At 43.9% G+C, this 26,986-nt stretch overlaps 1 protein-coding gene across 1 annotated transcript in view; it reads right to left on the bottom strand.

The window, feature by feature from the left end:
- LOC144827308 (E3 ubiquitin-protein ligase RNF138-like) overlaps positions 1-25,766 on the bottom strand; it is a 62,490-nt gene extending 36,724 nt beyond the window's left edge. The window contains exons 1-2 of the mRNA XM_078685677.1: positions 25,650-25,766; positions 13,944-14,173 (exon numbers count right to left, since the gene is read on the bottom strand). Coding sequence (XP_078541803.1) covers positions 13,944-14,053 — 110 coding nt within the window. The 5' untranslated portion in view covers positions 14,054-14,173; positions 25,650-25,766. The remainder of the gene's footprint in view (positions 1-13,943; positions 14,174-25,649) is intronic.
- Between the last annotated feature and the right edge of the window lie 1,220 nt (positions 25,767-26,986).

The following is a 26,986-nucleotide window of genomic DNA, read 5'->3' on the forward strand; positions in this document are numbered from 1 at the left end:
GCACAGCCCTATTCAGGCCCAGGTGCTATCCCCTCCCACCACTCAAGATGCAGATGCAGCCAATCAGCCTAGGGCTGACTCAGCCAGCCTCATGGGGGCTCCCCAGCCCTGTCGCTCTCAAACCAGACAGTCAATTCACAAACAGTCCAAGGCACACAGAAAGGTCAGACAAGAGAACAGCAACTTTCTAAAAGTGCTGTTCTCAAACACAGGATTTAAAAACAACATTTCCTAAAAGATGCGTTATTAAATTCTGGGATCAGGGATATCAGACTCTTATGTCCTACCTTGCTCCTAAATACATGTCCCATTAAATATGGAAAGAACCTTTTCAAGAACTGCGGTCACGCGTGAAAGAGATAAAAGTAACGGAAGCCTTTGGAAGAGATGACAGTATTTCACTTTATCCAAAGACGAATTAATGACAACTGACAATTTACTCAAACAAAATTCTCCTGTGAATAGTGTGGTAGAGCAGAACCAACCTAGGCTTGTGGTGCAGGAGCGCAGGGCCCTGCATACACTAAATCCATGGACAGGGGTCTTATGCGGTCGCTACAATGCTAAAGAAAAACATTATTCAAGGTCTTCAAAACAAGACACTTTAGGGAGAATTTAACATTTAGTAATCGAGGTTTTCAGATCTGGTTAAGAAAAACGCGCAATTATGTAACAACTTTCTTTAATTAAATGGCACTAGTGGGCACAATTGTAATTCAGCCAGTGACAACAAATGTGAATTTGCAGAAAGGTTGGAGATCCAACCATAGAGTCATCCAAATACTTAACGCTCAAAAAACATGACGATCACTTTTATTTAGTAATATCAGTGGTCACCGGCTTCTCACTACTACATAAAACATCCATTTGCTGCCATCTAGTGTTAGATCTAGGTAAAATACCGGGAAGTGAACCGAGGGTTTTCAGATGGAGTTATAGTGACAGCTTTCTGTGGTAGTGTTGCAGCACATATTTTCCATGGCTTTCACAGCAGTTTAACTTGCGCCCGTTCTTTTTGAAAACAGGGTTTTTGTGTTTGAAAAAAAAAAAATGAACATGGGTTAAAATACACCGGTAATTATCTTTGCAGCCCAGATCTTTTGTGTACACATTAAAAAGTTGCCACCAATCGGCTTGGCACTTCCAAGTTTCGTCACCAACCAATGTTGGATCAGCACTCATTAGTTGGAGGAACTGCTTATGATAGGTTTACTGTGGAATATATGGTCCCAAAGAATGGACCAGTGAAACACTGTATAAGACTACCTCAAATTCTCAGACTAAGCAGTGTGTATGTTTGGATCGTTTACTTGTAGGTCTTGCGCTGGAGGCATTTTGCATTTATAACAAATGTATAGGTGCTAAATTTGTAAAAATAAATAATAATACATCGAATAAAAGTGCTGTATGGCGAAATACTTGTAGCTGCATTGGTAATTCTTCATTCCAACTCCTCTAGACAGTGCTGCAGCTGCTTCTCTGGCCCAGTCAGCAATTCCTCAATTCAGGTCCTCTAGGCAGTGCTGCATCTGGTCATACATCCACTACACTCCAAACCAATAACACATAGGTAAAAGGCATTGCTCCAACTCTAAAAATTGCTAGAACTATTGCATTGCAAATGCTGGTTATCAATTGACATCTACATACCAAACTGTTTCTATGCACTTTACCCGCCCAAATGAACACGGACCTGTGCACAGCCATGTTGTCAAAATCAGCAGCTACCTAGTTGAAATTCAAAACCAAAAACATAAAATGAATTAATCCGCTTTCACAGCGCAGTGAGTGACCATCACTGGGCGTTACCTTACCAGAACTCCACTGTAATGCAGTCTCAGTTACACACAAAATAGAATGCTGAAAAGTCCTCCGAAACCAACAGACAGCAATGGTGGACCGCCATGGACGTCTCCTCCACTAAGGCAGAGGAGCACCGCCCAAATGCTTTCTGAGCAGTCGTAACAATAAAATGATAAACATAGTTATTATCATGTTATTTTTTTGTAGGTACAGGGCTTGGTTAGGGCGGGGCTGGTGGCACAGGGAGGAGGAGTGGTTCATGCACTTAAGTGCCCATGACTGTTAGGCCAGCCATCTTGGGCTGGCCAAACAGTCATGAGCACTTAGTATGTTCTCCACAGGGCTGAGATACAAAGCCTGGGTGGAGAACATGCACAGGCTCCCGGTCCCCCTATGAGGACCGATCCATGGCACTAAAACGCTCCATTGCAGCATTGTACTTGGCTTAGGGGAGTACGTGTGCTTTCTGCCACGAGGACTTGCCAGGAGAAGCAGGAGACGACAGCGGCTGGGAGGAGGTACATTTATAAAAAAATATAATTCCTCCCCACCCACCATGCCACCCCTGTTCCCTGCCAGCTGCCACTGTGGACCACCCTCTGAACCCCCTAACACTGGTCATCGACTCAGTGACACTATACAACTTAGTCACACACTTTGAACTTCAACAATTCACAATACTAACATTCAGGATTCCAAAGACATGCGCACTTCTGTTATGAAGGATCAATAATCCACTTCCTCTAGGATGATTTACTTAGACGCAAAAGAGAAGGGCTTTGGAGCCTTCCTGATGACTAAGGAATTGGTCAGAAAATGTGTTTGAGGAGACATGTTATGCCAAAATCTGAAGGCTTGGACAGAAAAGAAATTACTTGCCTTGCCAACGTGATATGAAGTTAGGGCCAAGACTGGAGTACAGGGTATACAATTGGAAATCTAAAACTATAGTTGCACAGGTATGTCCCCAATACTTATTAGCATATGAGGAACAATATTTTTAAGTGACTATGAGCTCCCAGATGACATCCATCAGTAACTTATTCACCTCTTCTCATAATAGTGAGAGGCTTTAACCAGCCTCCCCCGTTCTTTTGGAACAAGTCACAAAATATTCATGGAGACTGCAAGTTGGCAAAGTCTGAAGGAGGCCTCCAAGTACTCCCAACTGGAAGATTACTTTGGTCAAGTCATCCATTTTTGATGAACAAGCCAAAATTGTCGCATTGGTATAGTACCAGGTATACTTCCAATGCCGGCATGGTTAAAGGTAAGGGTTGGAGAGCAGAAGTTCAGAGGATGTGATGTGGGCGTCAGTGGATCACCTCTGTTGGTGAACAGATGTATTGTGCAGCAACATTTATGTAGCACTCGCTGCCATTATGTAGTGTGCTAAGTGCTTACCAAATGGGTAGCATGTTACACCATGTAGGGTACGTAGTTGGCAGTGTGTAGTCTTTGTTTTGATCCTATCTGGGATGTGTTCCAGGTCCGGTTCGGTTTCAGCAATATAAACCTGTACTCAACACTTGATAGATGCAGCACAGAGCAGACAGACTTAACTTAGGGGAAACCAGTGTAAAACATTTTTCAGAATCAAAACAGTTAATAAGTAGAGCGCACCACAAACAAATTCCACTCCAATTTATCAAAAAAAGGGAGACATTTTTAATCTTTAAATAGACAGCAAACCCACAAAAATCAGATTTGAGATGTTTCCAACACCAAAAAATGCAAAGCATTAACCGGGGCTATCTGTGGTCAGACGCAGAAACCATGTCCTTCCCTCTGAAAATTTTACCTTCCGACTTAGTTTTTCCTGGGGAAAAAAAAATTCTCCCCAAAAAAGTTAATGGCAGGTCAGGCAACTGGGTCGATCTAATGCAGGGCAAATTGTGTCCAGCCACAGTGCAGGACCTCAGTGGGAACGAAGCTTCAGGCAGTATGCGTCAACAGCGGGAAAGTTAAGAGTGAGCAAAGTCCGTGGCCAGGAATGATTCCTCAGCTGCTCTGACATCAGCCTTGGTGTTATCCCTGTATCTTCAGACTTAGAATCTTTGGGGCCAACTACCCCTCCTATTACCTCCAGTAATTCCACACAGCAGGATTTCAGAGTTCCGATAGCAAGCCATGCCCCCTTTCTCCACCCTTCTGCAAACGTGCCTCCTGATGCACTACTATTTGAGGGAGGAAGTCCCCTTGCCTCGTGAAGATCCCTGGCCCTCCTGTTACCCACAGTAATCCCCATACAGTTGGATTATTGAGAGGTGGTCGGAGGCCACCTCCCTTTCGCAAACCACTCTGCAAACACCCCTCCTGGTGCTCTATGGCTTGGGGGTGGATGAAGTATACTTCAGTCCAGAGGTCCTCAGGACGCAATGGGACCCATTCGCCCCACCAGCAACCCAGGACCTTGCTGGATAGGTCCGGGGGGGGGGGGGGGGCAGTCTCCAAGGCCATGGAGGGCTGACCACCCCTCCCATCCACTTTGTAGCCCCAGGAAGGTGGCTGTCCCCAGGGTTGCGGGAGGGCCATGTGGCCCTACATTACATTAGCCCGAGGTAAGTAATGTTCCCCGGGGCTGCTTGGGGGGCAGGAGCCCCCCAACACATGTTTTACTGTAGTCCCGGAGAGGTGGTGTTCCCTGGGGCAGCAGGATGGCACATGACCCCCTGCATTTCAATACCCTAGCCCCAGGGATGTGGCAGTCCCCTTGGCAGCATGGAGGGCAGGAGCCCCCTACACTTTTCATTACATAAAATGCCCCGGGGAGGTGGCGGTCCCCGGGGGAGGTGGCGGTCCCCGGGCCCCTGCATTATTACTTCAGATTGCCCCCGGGAGCTGGTACACCAGGGGGCCTAATTAAATGAAGAGCAGGAGACCGTGCTTCATTTAATTTTTTTTTTATTGATTTATTTATTTTTTAATCGGCGTGATTTGTGGCTCCACCGCGATTCCTGGCGAAATTTAAAAATAAATTGGTTTTTTTGGGCTTGAACATGTGCAGGTGGTCAGGGTGTTTCTACCCTGTCCCTTTTTCTTGTTTTCCTGTAACTCGGATCAAAGGGGGGAGGGGCAGTTGGTGTGCACAGGTGGCTTTGATTAGTTTGACTAAGAGCAGTGGCCATTGGTATAAACTCAAATAACTATACGCAGAGTATGTCATGGACCAAATCGAGGTTCACACCCAAGAACCATGAGTTGTAGGTTTAAAGGTTTGTTTTTTTATATATAGAAAGAGTACAGTTTCAGAGGGGTACAGTTTGAGATATGTACTGGACATCCATGTTTGAATGAGATTGAGGAATGTCTTGAACAAAAGTTTACAATTTCTAAAGACAGCGGTCCCTAGACGATCTGAACGGTGTAAATAAATATAGACTCAATCAGCGCTATATTCTTTGTCCTGCCGGACAGGTTTTTAATATACAATAAAATGTATGACAAAATAAGGAAAGAATCCAAGTGGGACACAACCTGCGTTCTACTCACATAAACAAACAACATTAAGGGAATGGTTCAGGCAAGAGGGACGGGTCTGTATGTAGGTTTGAAAATAAACAAGACATAGTAATGTGGAAACACCATTACATATTAGGCATCACAGTATAGTATATGCATATGGTGTACATTATGTCGATGGCATTTCGATCCCTTAAATGAATAGTGGGATCATCTTCAGGACATTTAAATTATCATGCCTGTGTACATATAGCAGTTATTGCCTAGTAAAGTTCAATGCGTGAATCCATACGGAGCCACGGTTGTGGTCTCCGAAATGAAGAAATCCAAGGGGGTCTCGGCTCCTATCAGTGATGCACGGTCCCGGCGGCAAGCAGCCCGAGGCAATACCCGGTGCCGTCAGGTGTGCACTATTGAATATTGAACAAGGTTTAAGCAATGGATTAAGAAAAACCTTGTTTCATAAATATAGGTGTATGCTAGTGCCTTTGGCAACACTGATATATATCTGAAGGCAGAGGAAAAGCCTTCAAGTTCTAGGAGGTAGGGATTCCCCTAGGTCAATAGCACAAGGGCTACATAGACTACAGTGGCGGTGCCAGCTTGAAGCAGATCTAGAATAAATTCAACAGATGGGGTCAGAGTTGAGTTGTCCCGTCACCACATTTGAGAACCTCCCAAGGAAGAAGATGTGGTTAACAGAGCAGTATTTACTGCAATCCTCTCAGCCAAATGTGACTGTCTTCCGCTGGAGAACAGTCTTGTTCTAGTTTTTGATGCACCGGTGGAAAAGAGCCTCCAATGAATCTACGTACTTTGCCACTTTGTTTTTTACTCCGTGATACAAGGTATCCTCGCATTCTGTATTGGTCCTGAAATCTACTGACAGCCCTTCGTATACCTGTGTCCTTTTGCCATCCTCCCCTGGCTTATGTATCTTCCAACATGAGGAGGTAGAAGGCAAATGTCAAGCAGAGAGAAAACAGCAAAATGGAGCCTGCATAAGTGAATCCCCATTTGAAACACCTTCAGATATTTTCAATTTATACCAACTAAATAGATAGCTTGCTCCGACTCCAGGGATCAAAGAATGTTTCAAAGATAGGCCACACACAATCCGGAGAGCTAGTGTTACATTTTGTGCTTCACAGGAAGTTGAGACCATGCCACTTTTGAGGCAAGTACTTGTAAGCCCTGTGGACTGAGTCCAGTAGGTGCAGTTGCAAGGTCACCCAGCATAAGAGGTAAAATGGATGTCAAGCTCTCAATAGGAGGGCCTGTAGTGTAGTTCCTATATTCCCAATAGGCTCTGCGCATTGGAATAATATATTCAGCAGTGTAGACGTAGGACTGAGGTCGACTAGGTCTCTACTGACTATATTAGACTTAATTAGTTTTGCCAGCTAGCTCAGAGGTCACTAGGAACTTTCTCGAGTAAACAAGGAGGAGTTTAACTTGGATAGACAATGAGGGATTAGCTTCTGACAACCATAAACATGACAACTTTGCTCCCTCAGAATAAAGAGTGTATCTCTAGAGTCGTGTGAAAACATTATACAATTATTTCACTCAGTCAATCGTGCATACTTGGTTTCACGAGAGTGCAGAGAAATAGAGAGACGGGCGTTTTCAATAAAAGGTGTTATTTATTGAGCAGTCTTCTTTCTCATGGAAGAGAAATGAATTGCCACAATTGGAATACTTAGTATAAAGTAAAGTGCGTACAGTAAAAGGAGTATTATGAAAAACTGTAAAAGCATTGATATGATTTCTTAGCCATATGATACTTTAAAATGGATAAAATATATACATACATAAATAAATACATTGACTAACGTCCTCAACTGGTGCTTCTAATCTACGCCTACCCCGGTGTACCGGACCTAAGCCTAATACGTGGGAAGGAGTAAGTAGCAGTTTAAGTGAAGTTGGTTTTGCCAAGGATCTGAATCAAGAATTCTCTTAAGGGTTTAGTCAGCTCCGTACCTGGGTAATAGAAAGCAGGAGGTGTGGTATCTCCCTCTCAGGACTCGATATCCCAGCAACCCGCAAGGGCGGCTGGAAACACTGGAGCTGGATTTTCTCGGCTGGAGAAAAAGACAGCGTCTTTCTCAGTGCGTCAAAAGGGAGGGGCGGCGTTATGGGCTCTCGCATCAGCAGGGCTCTCGGGCAAGTAGATAGCCGCTCTGCTCCAAACCACCGTGTGTTTGCTTAAGGCAACTGTTGGTATATTTATACCTGAAAGGTGCCGGGTTTGACGTAAGGTTGGACATAAGACGTCAATAAAAGATGTCACTAAGAACTGGCCATTCTTTCAGTGCTCGCAGGAGTTCTAGGACAAATCAAAACAAAAGCATAGGGAATTCCCAGGTTGCTGGAGGTTTGGTTTGTTTAAAGAACGTGTTGTACTTTCTAGGAGTCTAGGGGAGTAGCCTTGCCGTATTTGGACTGCATGGGCTATTACTAAATATGTATATGATTCTTATGCCTTTATAAGGATATTATTTATTATAGCCATATAAGGGCATAAATCGGGAATATCGAATTAGGGTCCTAGATAGAAACACAATAGGCCTTTGAAAGATAAAAAGGAACTAATTTAAGTTCAGAATCCTGCGTTATAGGTGGCTATACCAAAGTCTAGAGAAAAATAAAAAGCTAATACCACCAGTGTGAATACCCCAAGCTGGTGAAACTCAGTTTTGGTGAATTTACAAGATGTGGAAAACTCTTTTCCTAAAATAAATGTTCACCAAAAAAGCCAATAGAAAAAAAGGACAAAAATGTCACACCCTCAGGGAATGGATAAAAAAGGCTAGCATTAATGGAAGTGAAGAAACATTGGGGTGTAGAGTGAAAGTCTTAGGGAGTGGGTAACTGCTGGTGCGAAGGTATATACTATGGTAGAGTAAGAGGTAGGGGGAAGAGGTAATGTGTACCAGGGCAAGAATTGAAGAAAGTGTGAGGCAGAGGTACATGGGCAAATGAGGAGGTACTAGGGTAAATGGAGAAATGGAGAAACACTAGAGTAGAGGTACTGCGACAAGCAGAAATAGAATTTGGCGTGGAACATTAAAAAGATATAGGTAGGAGTAAGGGAATTTATAGGGGTTACAGTACTAAGGTACAAGTAAGGGGTAGATGTGCTAGGATAAAGTCTACATGTAAGCCAATGCCTCTTATTGCATGATGTCCCCCAAACGTTTTGACTGATGCTGCTATTTTTTTGGGCTCCGAGTACAAAAAACCTTGCTGACCACGATTCAGGGCCAGTACTCAGACTCTAAAAACATGTATATCTGGTGGTTTCACACACAATAAGGAGAAGTTAACTCACTTATAAGTCCCTAGTACATACTAACAGGGATACCCAGTACCTCTAAGTTAGTGCCCCTCAAGGCACTCTTTGTACCACCATGAGTGTAACAAAGCACAGCAAGACTCCCCGCCTGCAGGCTGGCAGATATGTTATCAAACTGTTAACCTGACTTTGCCATTTTAACTAATTACCAAGTCCAGATCGCCCGTTTTAATATCTGTAGGTCACCCCCAAGGCAGGCCTGTTGAGCAGGGTGATATATATTAAAACATGGGACTGTTTTTTTGTTTTCTTAACATATCCGTAACCGTAACAAACCGAAATTGTAATTTTTACTTTAAGGTGGCTAGTAGCCTCATTGGCAAGTATAGGGCTACATGCTGACAACTCAGCAGTGCCAACTTCTAAATGGCACAACTAAAGTTGGTACTTAAATGTATCAAAATAATCATTGCATTAAAATCAGACTGGATGTCCAATTCGAATTTAATGTAACTTAAGTAAATGACAACTAGGGAAAGTTGCCACTCTACAGTTCAAAGATTTCCAGTGACCCTTTATGGTTGCTGGCTACTAGACAAGCTTCTGCACTTCTTGTGGGAGGAGAAGAGAGGAGCAGAAGGTGGCGAACGACTCTCAGGCAGAACAAAGGCTTGTCATTGTAAAAGGTATTATCTCTTCCTGGCAGGATGACCAAACTGGATGTGAGCCCAAAAGGCGTGCTTCAAAGGGGACACCACCTTTGAAGGGCAAATGTTTGACACACATGAAAGGGGTTGCTCTTTTGTTGTGGTAGACAGGTTAGCATCAGGGACAGAGACAGAAATATTTGCCAAAACAGTTTTCCCATGAACGTATAGCACTCAGGTAGCCACACCTCTAGAGTTGGGGGTGGGCAGAATATTGCATTTTGCACCAGCTAGATTCCACACATTGCAGGAAGTTTTCATTGGGTGTGTGCAGACCTGGTAGTCCATTGCCTAGTAGTCACAATATTGCGCTTCCCAGGGTACAAACTGGGCATAAACGTGCCACCCAGACCTCACTGGAGAGAGGATCAAAGAAGGACTGCCCTACTGTTCCCTGGACTTGGCAAAGAGGCTGCACCAAAGACTGTGAAAAATGGCCGTCTATGAAGCAGTTGGTTCAGTCACCTAATTATGGCCATAAAATTAGGAAAAATCTCAGCCACATTGAGCAGTAATTAATACATACTCTCATTTGAGACTTCACATCATCCCAAGGTACATGCATTACCAGTGAAATGACGACCTCTGCTAGGATGCACTCTTCTCACCCAATACAAGGCTGGATACATTAAGTTTCTAGTTTCTGCGAATAATGGGACAAAAATGCACTCAACTGCCTGTGAGACAGGGGCGTAACAAAACTTGCGGGACACCCTGTAATGTGCATGAAGGGCCCCCCACGCTCCAGACCCAGTCAGCAGCTCTCAGGCCCTCCCCTGCATAGTGCCAGAGGGGGCCCGCACCAAAGGGGTTATTGTTACACCACTGCCGTGAGAAGAGGAGTTGTCCTACAGACAAGCATTGCCTGGGTTGTGGAACTGTAGATCAGCTTTCCAGCTCCCCACTGGTGATTTTGCATATTGCCAAAAAGGGTGGCATGACTAGACCAGTGCCAGAAAGACATGATTGACTTTAGTCTCCACACCCTCATGCTTGTGGTGGAGCCCATCGGCAGAACCTGGCTACCTTAACTCCAGAACTATATGAATATCTTCAGAACCATAACTGCCAGAGAGAAATATTCATTTAAATTCTGGGCTGATCACCAAATCTACAATCGATTGCCATAGGCTTCAATATGTGCCACAATTCCTGTCAAAGCCTGCATCACAGGAAAATCTTGGAACACAACCAACCACATGAAACACTGGTCCTTAAAATTCCAAGCAGAGGGACCATGGCGAGTGCTGTATTATTACATCAACCCCTCTCCAACAGTTAAAAACACAGACCTTTACTAGTTTATTAGAACATGTACTATATCCTGCACAGACACCATTTACCCAATCCCCAATCATCCATGAACTAGATGCCAGTACTCTTGGCACCCTGAACGCCTTTCTTTGAATTTAGTGGAAGGCTCAGTGGAGATTAGAGATCCAGTGGGAGAGCCAAGGTTCACCATTGAAGAGGTACCCTTTATAAAGTTGCTAACCGCATTACACCAATGTGAATAGTCCTAACTAATACAGGAGGACAGACCACTGGGAAGAGCTATCCTTTGCCTATTAGTTCATTCTTCCCCATTGGTCTCGTTATCATCTATAATTTACTCCTTCTCAGCCCTTTCTCCTTTAGGGAGATTATTGGGCCCAACCATTAGATAGTGGCTAACAATCCAGCCATCTTCCCCACTAAGACTACAGCCAGCTTGGTTTCCAGAGTCCATGTTGCAAGCCTCAAAACATACATTCCTTCCTTTAATGGACCATCCATAAATTGCCCCAACCACAGGTCCAGCTTACTGCCCTGTGGTTCACGTCTCTTCCCAGATGTATGTGAAGTAATGGAAAAATTCAATACAAAGAAATTACATTGAAGGAAACCAAAGCCCAGAAAAACAATTTTAAGGAAAATACAAATGCATCAAAACATTTAAAAAGGAAAGAATGTTAAGGAAAATTCCAGATTTACCGTAAGCGTGGATGTAGTTTAGGGGTAATGAGAGTATTTTTAGAGGTCAGTGGAGTCGAAGTGAAGAAAGGTGATAGGGACAGGTGGAGTTTAGGGGTGGTAAGGGTTTTTAGGCTTGCTTGAGTGTAGAGGTTCATCATGGATGGCAATTTAGGGCTGGCGAGTGTTTAATAGTTCAGTTATTAGTAGAGTTTACAGGGATTGTGAAGAGTTTTTAGAATTCAGGAATGTTTGGAGTTTAGAGGTGATGAGAGGGTTTAGGGGTCAAGGGAACTTTATAGACAAAGTGTATTAAGGTTCAGGAATTAGTGGAGCTTACGGTGGTAAGGGTTTTAAGGACTCAGGTACGGGTGCCTAGAGGTTTTTTTAAGAGCAAGGGATAAGTATTTAGGGGTGGTGAAGGTTATTTTTAGGGTTCAGGGATGGGTGGAGTTTAGGGGTGGTGAGAGCTCTTAAGGGTTCAGGGATGGTTGGTGTGTAAGCGTATAAAGGGGTTTTAGGGGTCCAGATGGGTCGAAATTAGAGCTAGGGAGAAGTTTAATGGTTCAGGCATGAATGGAGTTTGAGGGTAGAAAGTGCTTTAAAAGTTAAAGGATGACTGAAGTTTAGGGGGCAGGGGTGGGTGTGGTTTAGGTGCAGCGAGTGGCCATTAGGATTCAGGGAGTTTAGGGGTAGAAAGGCCTTCAAGGTTCTGGGATGGGCGGAGTGTGGGCATGGTGAGGGTTTTGTTTTTTAGGGATCAATTATGGATAGTGTTTAGGGTTGGTGAGGGGGCAACAAATTAAAATCATTCAAATTATTTGTATAAAAGATACAAAATCTGAAACAATGTCCCCCTTAAGTAAAGCACTGAAAGAAATGCCTTCCACAAAAATGTCTCAAAGTAAGATCTAAAATTACATCTTAAAAAATTAGGCATCGAAAAGCCAATTTTGAAAAAAAGGGACATTCTAGAAACTTTTTTTATTACATAATAAATGCAATTTGGCCTGCAAATTTCCAGTAAACCGTTTAGGTGAAATGGCTTGTCATAATGGTATTCCATTAACTCATTTTCTAGTAAATCCCATACATCTCTTCCCAGCTAACTTGTAATAAGTCTTCTGGAATGTCTCTAGAATAGACAAACGAAAGATTCTGTAAAAGGCTCTAGAATAGACAAACGAAAGAGATTCTGTAAAAGGCTCCTTCATTACAATAAGATATGCAAGATCCAAAGTCATGATTTTACCAATCACAGGTGGAGGTTTCCTTCCAATAATCCAATTCTAGCCCCCGCCACCCATTTCCATTCTGTCTGTTGTTGCTCTGAACATAAACCATTCAAAGATCCCAAGCATTTCTTCAGTGCCTTGGGTTCAGACGTGTAGATTCCCTATTTTTCCTGCCTCCTAGCTTCTCTTCCACAAAGTCCAGATAGGCTTTACATCCATAAAAACAAAACACTAGGTTGTTTGCCAAGGACTTTCCTAATTTCTGCAGAGATGGACATGAAAAATGGGTATCGTTCCGACAAGACCATGAACATAAATCAAGTAAAGTCACATTTCCTTCTCAAATCCTAAAAACACCTTGTTAAATACAAAGTTGAAAGCAAGACTTATTGAGCTATATACAATAAATGTAGGACCCACAGCAATAACCCGGCTGCTCAACAAAGAGGGGCCATATTTGAAAGCGCCGTGAAACTCAAACCGGGGCTTCAAGTTCAATGCGGATGGTGGACTGAAAGATACTTTTGGTGAAGGGAAAAGTAAATGTTATTAGTAAATAGATTAAATATTAAAATCTTTAAAGAGGAACAAATCTTTAAAGAGGAACAAGCTATCACCAATCATGGTTTGTGTGGAATTGAGTTGCCATTAACAAACAAAAAACTCAAACTGATATAAACATGGCAGTGTAATTTAGAACACAAAATGTATTGAGCCATGCTCATAATTGCCCTCAAGATCGTTGCATGGGGAAAACGACAATTTCATGATAATTAAATGTTTAGGCCACAATTTCTCAATGCTATGTTCACAAGGAAGCCTTGCAGAAAATATATGGTAAAATGGACACCGAGATGGGGCACTGGGTGCTACAATAGCCAGACTGAGTCCCAACAATGGAACAAAAAGAATATGATCAGTAAATTACACTTTTGAAAAACACAAATATATGTTTATGGTAAAACACTTTCATTGCTTCTCATTCCATTGGTTTAAAAGTGGCTAGCCACAGTCATTAAGGATGTCAACATGGCTAGATAGAAGTGTGACTCTGAAAGTCCTTTGCCTAAGTTTTTTGTTGACAAATATGGGCATCGCAAAGTTCCAACTAGTGATAAATTAATGGGGCCAATTAGGGGATCTGTCAGAAACAGGTTAATCTTTCCTTTTCTAAAGAAACTGCATTACATCATTGACATAGGCTTTTTAAGGATGCTTCAATTTAAGGTATGATTTTATTATTGTTACTGGGTGCATGAGATTCGCTGGTCCCCTTTAGGAGAGGAAATCTTTCAAGATCTAGACCAGTCTAAAATTTGTCACATGAGCACAACTTTGTTCAAGCCAATAGAACACTGCCTAGTTTCACATAGAAGTTAGCTATTCAAAACTGCAGTTTATAGGCTTCGAAGACAAGAAGCCGACAAGAAACTGCAAAGAGATTGATAAAAATGAATGTTTCACAGGCGTCAATTTACTTACACGTGATCACAGGCTAGAGTCTTCACAGGAGTCTGAAAAACTTCTTGACATATAGGGCAGTAGAAATCTTCATCTGAACGACAGGGCGGTGACTGAGCTGCAGAGGCCATCTTGACAAGTTGTAAAAAGTGTCTGCAATTCAAGCGAAGAACACAATGGTTTCCCCTACAATTGGAGAGGGCGAGGGCCGCACTTCTAATTTTGATGCCAACTGCAGAACTGGGAGCCACCTGCAACATTAAAAGCATAGATAAAGAACCTAAAGTATAGATGTAAAATTATCATTAGGATTATTTTGGTATGGTCCAAGCGGAGGCCCTTGCATTCTTTTTCCACACCCCTACTCAAAGCTCTATGATGCCAACACAACTGCTAAAAGACGCCAGATTCAAGTTTGCTGGCAGAGTCGTGTTCAGAGGCCTAACCAAAGGGGATGATTGACAAGAGTGTTGAACACTGCAAGCACTCACCCCCAGTCAACTGATCTGGGTTTAATCCATCATCATTCTTGAGCTCACTTCCCCACCCCAGTTCAGACATGGCCATATGCAAATCAGTCTGACCCTGTGCCTTGGGAACAGTCCAGCCCGAACTGCCAAGCCAGGTCTTTCCTGGAACGGAAACAAACATCCTAGGACCGGTTTCGGGTTCATAACCCTCATCAGCCAGGATATCTTGAATCCAGTGGCAAAGTGAGCAAGGGACACACGTCTGGGAATACCCTGCCAACTTAGGGCAAATTTAGCAAAACCAAATGGGATGATGGCCGGAGTGTTGAACATTGCAGGCACTCACCTCCAGTCAACTGATCTATTTGCATATAGCCATGTCTGAACTGGGGTGGCGGAGTGAGCTAAAGAATGATGATGGATTAAACCCAGATAATTTGACTGGGGGGGGGGGGGGGGGGGGGTGCTTGCAATGTTCAACACTCCGTCCATCTTCCTCTTTGGTTTTGTTAAAATGCCTAACTAAGCACATTATGCTGTACACCAGTTTCATCCATCTTGGTAGAGTTGTATACCGGTACGTGAAATCACTGCCCTTGTGATACTAATAATGTGTTACTGCAATTAGTTGCGCACTACTGTTATTAAACATTTTTCAATGACAGTGGTTTCTGGTGTGTATACATAAATAATGACAAACAAGCGTACAGCTTTTTTGGTTGTTTTCAAAGATTACAAGACGGGCTAATTACTTTTGTTGGGGTTGCTAAACTGTGCAGGGAGATCAGAACATGGTCATATGTAAATTAAAAGGCACTGCTGGCAGTGCGGAAAAAAAGGTAATGAGAGGATAGAGAATTTCCTCCATTAGATTGTTATTTAAGAGTACGTGGCAGGGTAAAAATAGGCCATTTACAGAGTAAACCCCACAAAATTATTCATTTAGCAAAAAAACATTTAAGTGGCTCTTTAAAAACAAAAGTATCCACTCTGGCAATCCAATGTACTACAGCGCCAGAACTCCCCAGTTGGGGTGGGTATTAGTGCGCTTTACAAGTACAAATTACAAGTGTAAACTTAAGGCCATGCACTCCTATCTAACCAAAAAAACATCAACTAAAAGCTACAGGCACTGTTCTTTTAAATATTAATGATAGATTCCTCCACATTAATGGTCACTGTATTTGTGCCACAAGACTTGTTAAGTTTTACATTTCAATACTGATAAACATTCTTCATAGTTAGCAGTAATACTACAAGATGTAGAGCGCAGCCCGCAAACCAACATATTTTGTCCTATTTTTGGACTTTTTTCATGGACGTCATTTAGCAGCTGCGAACCCTGGCTTGTTGCTTGCGACCCCTGGCACTGCCTTTGCAACCACTGGCCCCAGCGGATACAAAATCATTTCCAGGAACACAAGGCGGTAGTCAAAGAAGGAGCTGCCTAATTAATATAAATTAGGAAGGCCACAATGTGATTGGCTCTAACCACAGGGTTGGAGTCCTGTGATCGCTTTCCAGGAAGGAACTCCAGCTGCTTTAAAAATAAAAAGTTTTCTGTTTTGGAAAACTTCAGTGAGAGCATGTAGTGGTCCCTGGACCTCCTGAAGGTGCCACCGCGATTCCCATAGGCGAACTAACCCAATTTGGGAGTTGGTAACCAGTCAGTGGTTTGCAAACAGAATTACAGTCGCAAACCATTGGTAGATCAGAGTTGGAAACACTATTTGAAAGGGATGACAAAACAAGCACCTTCCAAATATCTATTCAGAAGCCATACTAATCCCATTTATTGATTCGTTCCAAGTCACTAAAATAGGTTTCCTACACTAGAAAAACTTTTTTACACGTCTCAGCTCTGATTTAGCAAATTGGAGCGTTAGCAATTCACATGCCCCGTCTCCCACTAAAGATTACACCTAACAATTCACATGCCCCGTCTCCCACTAAAGATTACACCTAACTCCTATTATTCAAATCCACCACTCCTAAACTGGAGCTTCCTTAAGCACACAAAAGACTGATCACAATAGGTTTCGCAAAAGCCACTGACCTTGGGATACAGAGCAGCATGGTGAGCGAAACAACAACAACAACCCACATTTGTAAAGCGCACAATCACCCGTGAGGGTCTCTAGGCGCTGGGGGCCGTCGGGAAGATTAAGCAAGCTATTGCCCAGAGTCACACAGTGCTGGGCTAATTGGCTGCGGGTGCCGGGGATCGAACCGTGATCCCCAGATTCCAGAGTCAGTCGCCCTAGCCGTGGCGCCACCTCTTCAATGCCCAGTCAATGGTAGGAAGGGCTACGTAAATGCAATGACCATGCATCACCCTCATGGCTCACATCAGTACTAATGCCATAACACTCAGTGGACAAGATGTCAATCTTCGCAGTTAAAGGCTGCATAATAACTTCCTTACCATATGGAGGGAGTGAGGAACGGTAAGTCGTAAAGGATGTACAGAATATCAAAAAAAGAGAGGTAACCTCTTTAATGGAGCCTCTGTTATTGAGAGGCAAACTTGCTGTTTTTAGACAGACTCTCACAAATATTTCTGTATGGCATGCTTCTTCATCAAGTCCGGGAGCAGGAAAGGAAGGTTAAAAAAAAAAAAAAATGCCTATGAGCGATCACTTGAGTAATGCAGTTTTATTATTAGGAGTACCCTTGACACATATAAAAACAAAGATGGGACATCTACGGTAGCTGAATGACCTCAGCTTGCCCAGGTCAACCTGTTTCAGCTCGTATTTGATTGTCTAACTAGTCATCTAACCTTAATCAGGACCAACCCAGTCCAACAATATTAACGGTTTGTTATAGATTTAAGTGAAGTGAAGTGAGGTGAAGTGAAGGGGTTTTGTAGAGCGTGACTGTTGCCCGAGGGCGTCCAAGCGCTGGTAGTGGAAAAGAGACACAGATTCAGAGGAAGGGGGAAGCAAGGAGCACTAATTTCTAAATAGAAATGGTTACTCCAAAAGGAGCGTCTCAACGCTAGGATTGCCCTACTAGAACATCAACAGTGAATCGGTAAAGAAAAACTACCTAAAAGAAACCAAGAATGAGCAGGGAGCAAAAAATAGGTAAAGCAGCAGCCTGACAATACCGAATTAGGTCAGCCTGAACAACCAGGTTTAAGATTCTTCCTGAAAGTGGTTTCTAAAGTTACTTGTCTCCGGTGAAGGGGCAGAATGTTCCACAAGTTTGAGGCACAGAAACCAAAGAAGCATCCACCCATATGGGTTCTTTTCGTAACAGAGGCCGCCGCCAAAGCGGTGCACGTCAACACAGGCCTTCAACTGGGTCGGTAGGGTTCCACTAAAGTGAAGATATGCCGGTGACATTTGCCATTAAAGATTTTATGGCAGAGGCTTTAAAGGATTTTTTTTGCTCAGCAGCAGCCAGTGTAGTTTGTCAAGAGCCTGGCCAGAGAACGCATGTCTCGGTAGAGTGTCAGAGAGTGTGTGCGTTTTGCACAAATTCCAACCCTACACCATGTATTCTCATGCAGTGCCAAATTCTCCAGAAATGCATTTAGTAAAGGGGTCAATGTCAGCTCATAGCTAGTTACTGGCAGGCTACTTTCTGCGTCACAAGGGTAATTCCATTTGGCACCTAGTCTGGTCCAGTGACTCCTGAATGTTCAAGCGACCCCCATACTAAATTACTCTAACTATATTTAAGACGGCTCCACTAAAAGACAGGTGGTTATCACAAAACAGCAAGTGTAACATCTTCATTCCCAGCACTGAGTTCTTCAGGAAGGTGGGGCTGTGAGCTCTATGGTTTTATCACAGAAAGTACCTAGAGGAAAACCAGGGCACTTAGAAGAAAAACAGGGATTGTAATCTCTTTTGAATATCAGAAAAAGAAAAAAAAAAAAAAAAAAAAAAAAAAGGAGTCATGTGCGTTAGATTTAAGCCTAGTCTGAAGGCCAATTAAATAATCACACTGATCTTGCTGGCTTAAGAGACAGTTCAACATTAACAAAAAAGAAGGTGGGGGGCACTGGGAGCGAGCGAAAAAAGGTCCAGTGCCTGTGCTCCAACACAAAGTATTCTCCAAAAAGAGGGGTCACTGTTCCTAGAGAAGAGAAGGGGGAAAACAGCCCGATGAGTAGCAACCTCCCTATGATGAAGCATGACATCCCTCGGAATGTGAGAGGGGAGCAAGTTAGTCTTGCTGACTCTTCTGTTGGCTGGCACAAAACCATGCAAAAATGTCTCCTTTAGAATAGGGTATCACACTCTTGAAAAGGTACAGTCTTTTTCCTATCTTGGACTGTTATTTGACGGGTCACTCAAATTTGATTCTCTGGTGGAAGATCGATGCAGTAAAATGATAGCCGCTAATGGGGCCATTGCAGGTTACGGGCGTAGATTGGGTCGCTGGTATCCTGAACAAATCATGAATTTGTACAGTTCAATAAGCTGCTCCAAAGTTATATATGGCTCCGAAGTATGGGGTTTTGTTAATGTTGATCAATTACAGCGGGAGGAAAACAATTATTTGCGATCAATTTTGAAAATACCTCGGAGCACCCCCACTGTAATTGCTCACAGGGAATTAGGGATGCCATATATTGAAGACCTAGTCAAGCTCAGACCAGTTTTGGCATGGATAAAAATCTGTCCAAACCCCGAGGCAGCATTACGCAGACAAATTCTAAGAGACTGTCTGGATAGGGAAAAAGGTCTGGAAATAGCATGGCTGAAATACGTGAAAAGTATCTTTGAAGATCTAAACCAGAAGGACCTTTTCACAAACCCCACAGCTATCTTACCTAGAGACAAACTTAAAATTAAGAGAGCGTTTCTGGATTGGAGAGCCACCCGGAGAGAAGCAGCTGAAGGGACCAAATGCTCAGTAATTGCATATGACCTTGTGAAGTCCACAGAGGGCATGGAACAGTATCTCAGTGTTATGTACAATGCTCAGGAGAGGTTCCTAATGTCCCACTTTAGGCTTAATCTTTTACCTAATTTGCCAGCTGACCCACCAGGTTTTACAACATCAGTTGAGCAGAAGGGTGCCTGCGGCTGCGACAATAGGTCTCCGCAGGACACCCTTCACTTTTTACTTTTGTGCCCCTTTTATGCTATACCTAGGCGTAGCTTCTTGGTGGGTATTTTAAAACAAGCTAAGCTGACACATGCTAAAACGGCATTGCTCTTCTTGCAAAGAGCGAATGACCCCACACATTATTCTGTGTAATGAACTTTTTAAAGGTCTCTAAGATTAAGGAAAACAAGAGGATTGGCTTGATTATGGACCATGTAAAACCTTTTTAACTTATTTGTATATTTATGAGTCGGGATCTATATAACATGTAATCAGGTTTTAATTTGTGTATATATATATATATATATATATATATATATATATATTTTTTTTTTTTTTTCTTTTTAAGGTGTTCTTATGTATATTTATGTGCTTTTATCGAATAAAGATTCTTGACTGACTGACTCTTCTGTCTACACCCTAGACCATTTTTCCCTCTTCTTTAAGAGGCTGTTCACCTAGCTGGCACAGGAAATTAAGCAGAGGTATAAACAAAATCTGGGACACGTATGGCTCCTTTAAGAGGTCCTCTTGGTAGGCGAAAAGACAGCAAGGGATTGGCTTTGCCAATCATCAGATTCCAGGGGGAAAAAATAAAACACTTTCCTTCAGCAGCAAAACAAAACCTAAAGCCATGAGCTAAGTTAGTCTCACCTTTTATCGCCCAACACAGACTGTCAACTATTGGTGAGGATAGATGCACACTTCCAGTATCCATAACTAAAGAATTTGAAATTGACTTATGTTCAAGTAGTACTGGTCACACCTGCCCCAAGAAGTAAATAAAACCAACATCCCTCAGTTCCAATAAAAAGAATTCCAAGGACATTTAGAGCAACTTGGCATCAAGCATACATTCCTTCATGATATAGCCAAGCCAACGGCGTTGTGGACAAACTCACAGAGACCATACAGACAACATTGTACATCTCTAAATTGCAAGAGATTGACTCTATATTAGCAGTTTTTATAACTCAAATTGTGACCACGGACCACTATGCACAGAAAACACCCACTTATAACCCAGGTGTATCCAGCATTGTATCTGGTTGTGCAACCTGGCAAGTTGCTGTCAGAGCAAGTGCAGAAACAGAGCAGAAGAGGATAGCAAAAAAATGCTGCATTAATTGAATAAAAGGAGTGAAGGCTATTAGGCCTCATCTGCAATCACCAACCTGGGGATAAATATGTATGTAATTTAAAACAGCCTATGAGAATGATCCTGCAACCTGTGATGCTCTCTGTCTCTGCAAGGCATCTGTGAGAAGTTAGACTGGTATATGCTGTCCACTAATTGAAGTGGGCATCTTGCAGCAGTCCAAACAACCCTTATGGTGATTTAAGACGTCAAAGATAACCTTAGAAATCTATCCAAGTGGTAGCTGTGGAGAGCACCATTCAGGCTTAGTCTTGAAGGAATGTTAAGCAGTTTGTTTAACCAGAATGTAACCGTATAGTATTGGTTAAATGAAAGGAGAATCAAACAGTAGGTATAAAAATATGTATTTATTAAAAACACTAGTACGATACAGTATCTTCTACACGATGATACTCTCAAAGCACACAATACTGTAGCCAGAAACAATAGTAAATAGCACAAATACACAATGGTCCCCCCGCAGGGGGGGGTTTGGGGAACCAAACCATATACTAAAATAGTGGTATGAGAACCATGACTTTAGTCAAGATGGTGTCTAGAGGAGGTAGAATCACTGGGACCCAAAGGAACCACCCAAGGGGAGTCAGTAGGGACCCTAGGTGCAGTGTAGGAACACTACCTTGTGCTCCATACAATTCTAGGGGAAAATCGCGGTTGAAGTTTTAGAGTTTAAGGACCCTTCCCCAGTGGACTTCTTAGAAACCCAGTGGAAGTTAGGAAGTTTGAGAGCCACCACACCCGTGGATACCGTAGTGCCAGAGTTACCTATCCCAGGGGAGCCGGATGCATAGGTCTGAAGAGGCGTCAGAAACCTCTGTCAATCTCAATGGAGGCCTTTGAAGAAGAGACACTGCTGGAAGGAAGAAAAGTGTCAGTTGGAATCTAAAGGTGGATTCAGGTTGAAGAGTACCCGAAAGCAGAGAGGACAGAGTCTGGGTCACACAGGAGTGACCAGGGGCTTGGTGGATGAATGCCCACCGATGTCCGGTGCTTCAGGAGCGTGGAGGGGGTTCTTGACTCTGCAGCCACTGGGACCAAGAGACATAGAGGATGACCAGGAGCTACATAGAACCTGTCCCATAAAGGATGTCAAGTACTGAGGGGTCGGTGTGCGGCAGGAGCACCAACAAGCCTTGATAATGGCAACCCACACAGAAGGTCAAAGAAGGTTACGATGTGGACCAGCAAGGTCCAGGAGACTCACCACAGCAAGGGGAGTCAGGGCTGGCCTGCGCAACCAGGGGAGCCCAAGAAAAGCAAAGTTGACCCTCTAGTGGACTCACAACCCAGAGGCACAAGAGTCGCAAGAGGACCTCAAGCGATTTCACCAAACAGCAGCCCACGGAGCACTATGCGTGAGGAGACGAGAGTTCTTGATAGGAAATGGTGCCAGAGGTTGGGGCTACTGGGAGCCCAATGCACTTGCTCAGGAAACACCAAGAAGAAGCACTTGCAAATGAATGCGGTGAACAGGGTTACAGGTTTTGCAGCCCCCACAAGGGATTCCGACCTTAAACTTGGTAAGAAGGCAGCTTGGACCTAGAGGGATGTAGGAACCCACCTCCTGTGTTGCTGGAGCCTTCGGAGTCCATAGGAGCTCAGGAGCAGCAGACCGCTCAGTCGTGATGTGGTGCCTGCAAATGCAGGGGAGTGACTCCTTCACCCCCAATGGAGATCTCTTTGGTTGTCCTTGATAACCCACAGGTCCTGAACGGAACATGTATGGTGCATGGGCAATGCTTTGGACTGAGAGGGAGACTGGGTCGGGCCCAAACGAAGTCCAGAGTGTCCAGACAGTCAAAAGGTGAGTGATTTCTGGTTCAGAATCTTGTCCACGTCGAATCAAGAGTCCTACAGCCAGGTAAGCCCTTTTGTACCCACAGGAGAGGGTTGGTCATATGCAGGGGACCCTCCTAGGGGAGGGTCTGGACTGTCTGGAGGTTACTCCCATGTACTTTGTCCAGTTTTGCACCAGAGCTGAAGCCAGCAGCTCCCAGGACTGGTTTGAGAAGAACTATGCACAGGGACACCAAATGTGCCCCTCATCCAGACTGTCGCTGGCAAGCAAACCAACCCAGGTCTAAAACACTAAATCCTATATGGGAGGTGGTCACACCTCCCTGTGACAGGATGCCTATTCTGCCTTTGCCAGCTCGAACTTGGATCAGCAGCAGGAGGGCAGAAAAGTGTCTCTGGCCGGCAGCAACCATTTTGTGCTGTCCGGGACTAGAAGGCTGGTATCGGGAATACCAGGAACCCCACAAAGCTTGCCTCGGAGGCGTGAAATCATACCTCCCACACAGGTTATTGGTGTGGGGGTAGGAGTCCAACATGTTTGATACCAAACACAATAGGGTTTGATTCAGTCACTTTAGAGTTAGTCAGTACGCGGTCGCATAGTGCCATTCTATATGTCGCTTATGGCTGTATCACTGAGAACCCGGGAGAACGGACTCTGTAGGCTGCAGGGGAGTTCAGCTCATGCTAAGACACTCTCCCTTAGAACCAAGCACCCTGCCTTCAGGATTGGTAAGGCCTGCTATAGGGGTGACATAGGTTTTAAGTGCAGTGACCCTTTAGAGACAGTGAACCTATATCTAAAGTAAGTGGTGCATAATACATGCTTCAGCCATTGGGAGGCCTCTGGGGTACCTATGCCCTGGGTACGTGTGTACCACATACTAGGGACTGACAAGGGTACCCCAGTATCCAATCTGGAGTGTACCCAAGTACATAGCATAACAGTTTAAGGAGAAAGCAGATCGACTTGGGTCCCGATTAGCAGGATCCCAGTCAGACTGGTCAAAAACCAGCTTAGTACCAGGCAAAAAGTGGGGGTAACCATGCAGAAGGATCCTACATTCCTACAGCATCTCTATTCAATAAGTCAAAAGGCAGCGAATAAACAGCCACAAGAAGAATTTGCATCAATCCGGCCAGAAAAAAAGGGGCAATAAAGAGCATATAGTCATCATAATGCATCACAATTCACACACTCAAACCAAAAAACAAGGGTCCAAGCCTCGACTTGGATGACACCTAGGACAACGAAATCCACACCCTCAACAAATTCACCCGAAGTCCCGAGGAGGATGGTCATGGTACTATTTTTAACCCTACCAAATGCTACCAGTAAATGTAAAGGTACCTCATCTGCTCTGTAGAGAGAAATCATGTGTTTTCTGACCCATTGTCCACTTCTGGGTTTGAGAAGGACGTTGGATCTCCACCCCGAGTGCTGTGGCTCCTTTAAATAGGCTGCACAGAGAACAGAGCTCAAGGACCTTCTAGATAACCAACTACCTTTATGTGGTTGGCCATGGATGCTTGATCTCCTGTGGAGTGTGCAGGCTTGCCTGCAACAGTCCCCACATCTGAGTGATCCTTCCCGGCCCCACCGGGCTTCCGCTGCTCAGATCCGAGCGAGCAGTTGAGAAAGAAAGGTTGCACTGTCTTACAGTACTCTCAACACTACTCACCCTTGTTGGGTCTGCTGGTATGTCACCACGCCCGACAGCTCGTTTCTGATCCAGTGGATGGTAGCCCCGCCAACCTACAGGCTAAGGTACCCCTTTGCTAGTACTAGCTTTATTAACAGACCTAACAAGCCAACCTGCATAAAAGTGTGAGCGGCTCAGCCCGCGAGCACCCAACACCCATCAGCGCCACTGTTTGGGGTACGAACAACCTTCATCCGGTGCCACAGAATCATGTATACCTGCCATTTCCCAATTGCTTCAATCTATCCAGCACTTCAAATACACTGCACAATATTAATAACATATGACCAGATCAGCTACCCTTCAACATATGTCCACTGAGAGATGAGAAGGAGGGGCCTTGAAGGTGGTGGGGTCTGGAAGGAAGACAAGGCCTTCAGCACAGTCTGAAGAGCCCCTCATAACCTCCCGCAAAAACACTAATGAAAGCTTCCGAGCCAGCTGCTTTAGTTTCGTGTAGGGTGAACACCTCCCTCCCGGTGATTACTAATACTACTTCCGGTCCCAAACTTGTGCGACAATGCAAATGCCTTCTGGGTGTTGTAGTATTTCCTGCTTCAATAAAACTAATTATACTAACGCTAGAAACCAGTGATTTGTAGGTGGGTAGTTCTGACCTAGAGAGGATGCCTGTAATGACCCAGGGTGAGGGGGGGGGGGTCACCCTAGGTTCAGAGAGGTTCCAAATCCCCCGATGGGCTTCCACTGTTCAGAGCCTCCATCAATGAGGTGCAGCCTCCTTTATGCATGGGGGTTCCTGGTCACACCATGTGATATCTCTTCACAGGGTACAGTAGCAACATTGCGATATCGTGTGACACAGTGGCACCGTGTAAGTTGGCAGGTCTGAATGTCCATAATCATATGTGCCTCATTAAGTCTATTTTACACGTCACTCGCCATCTCCAGGAGCCAGACTTATAATCTGAAAACTGATACCGCCAATGCCTTTCCTGCTGGAAAAGTGTTACTCTGCTCTTCCTAATAAACTACACAGCCTTATTCGGAGGTCAAAGGGCAGGGGCTAGGCAGCATGTCAGGGGTGTAACTGGAACAGCTACGGAGGGGCGTTCAGTTTCTCAATTCCATGATTCTTTAGAAGAACCAGTCCAGTCGTGCCTTTCTTATTTTGATTCTGGTACTGGTCGTCTTGACTTGGTTCTCGCAGTCTTTTTGTATTCCATTATGAACTGTGGATTACAACTGTCATAGCAAAAACAGCACTCGACGAGCTAGTTACGCGCGCTCTCTGAGGTTTCGACGTGCGGGGAACAAGTGTTAAAAAAAAGTTTGGAACCCCAATGCTCATTTATATTCACCGAATCAATTAAATAACCAGTACAATATCGTCGAGCACAATATGCACCGTTTTAAGTAAAGCGGCACGCGACTATTTATTCTCATTTAACGCGTAGTTACAATCACGACGGAATCACTCGTAATTTTACCAGAACACTTGGTGTGAACACAGTTAAGACCTTTACCCGCCAATTTTTCTGTAGCCATATATTAAATCAAACAACAAACATACCTCCAGCCTCCTACCCGAAGTGCTTCTCCCACATGCACACCTGCAACGCTTTATTCCGGATACAGCAAGCTGAGCAGGTGGTCCGGGGTTAAGAAGTGGGGCAGGCTGGGAAATGTAGTTCAGATCAACTGTTGAATTCACTGTCCACCTGAAATCACCCCCACAGAAGACTTCGAGAGGACATTGCTGCGTCCAAGATTTGATTTAAAAAGACCATCACCACCTAATGATGAGCACTGCTGGGGATCGGATGGTTTATTGGTAAGCAGTGAGTATCCAATATTTTATCAATATTCATATGTGTTTAGCTTAATGGGGGCGCCCGGAAGGATTGTTCTCCCGCCCCCCACACACAATGCACAGCAGGGGCCTGTGTTACGCCCCTGTTTAGAAGAAACAGGCCAACATCGTATGAAACCAGAGTTGTCAATTGGTCCTAACCCTTGAAGGTGTACTTCAGCCAGTCATGTTTTTTTTTTTGCTAACGGTCCTAAGTATTGTGGGACTCGTAGTTTCAGTCGACTCATTATATGCCCGGTCCTACTAGTTCCAAGGTGCTTAGTGCTGTTGGATGAAGACACAGTACTGGTTGAAAATGAGCCTCGTGACATTGGGCCAGTAGACATCTATTTTAAATAAATATTCGAAGATTATTCTGACCCAGAGAATCGAAGTGCTGGGGTGGGAATATCAAATTAAATAATGTATTGTGAAAGCCTAGATGACATTCATATTACAGCATAACTACCAAAGGGAAAACCTATTTTTTTAAAGCGTTTTAAGACTCAGTTCAAATAATTTAAACTGGATTAAATACTTGTATTCATTAATGACATTCACGAAAGAGCTCGAAGAAAGTGCTCACAGTGTAACACATGTGGAAAGGGAATATGTGTGTATAGTACAGCTAACTTGAGACTTAAAGATGTACATGAGAATTCTGGCTTGGCCCTGGAGTGTGCTGTGAAAGAGTCAGGAGTGCAACTAGACCCAAACCTTGGGGTGTGGGGGACCTAAGATTTTGAATGGTGGGGCAGACGCATATCCAGAGACCGTTTCAAAATTGCTCCCATAGAGAGCAATTTAACAGTGTTAAATGTTTCATTTTTAATGTACTTTGAGGCAGTAGACTTGACAGGATATCGAATTTTGTGTTCCATTTTCTCGGACAATCATTGGCAAACGGAATATTCCAAAACACAATGTGACCTGTTGAATTTATTTCAGCCTATTAAGGCATTTGTTTTGTAATTGTTCTGTTCATACTACGATTACCAACATACTATATCTTTACAATATTTGCAAACTAGGATGTTACACGCTCCTGCTGTCCTGGG

The sequence above is a fragment of the Lissotriton helveticus genome, chromosome 4_1 (genome assembly GCF_964261635.1).
Source record: "Lissotriton helveticus chromosome 4_1, aLisHel1.1, whole genome shotgun sequence".
NCBI classification, from domain to species: domain Eukaryota; kingdom Metazoa; phylum Chordata; class Amphibia; order Caudata; family Salamandridae; genus Lissotriton; species Lissotriton helveticus.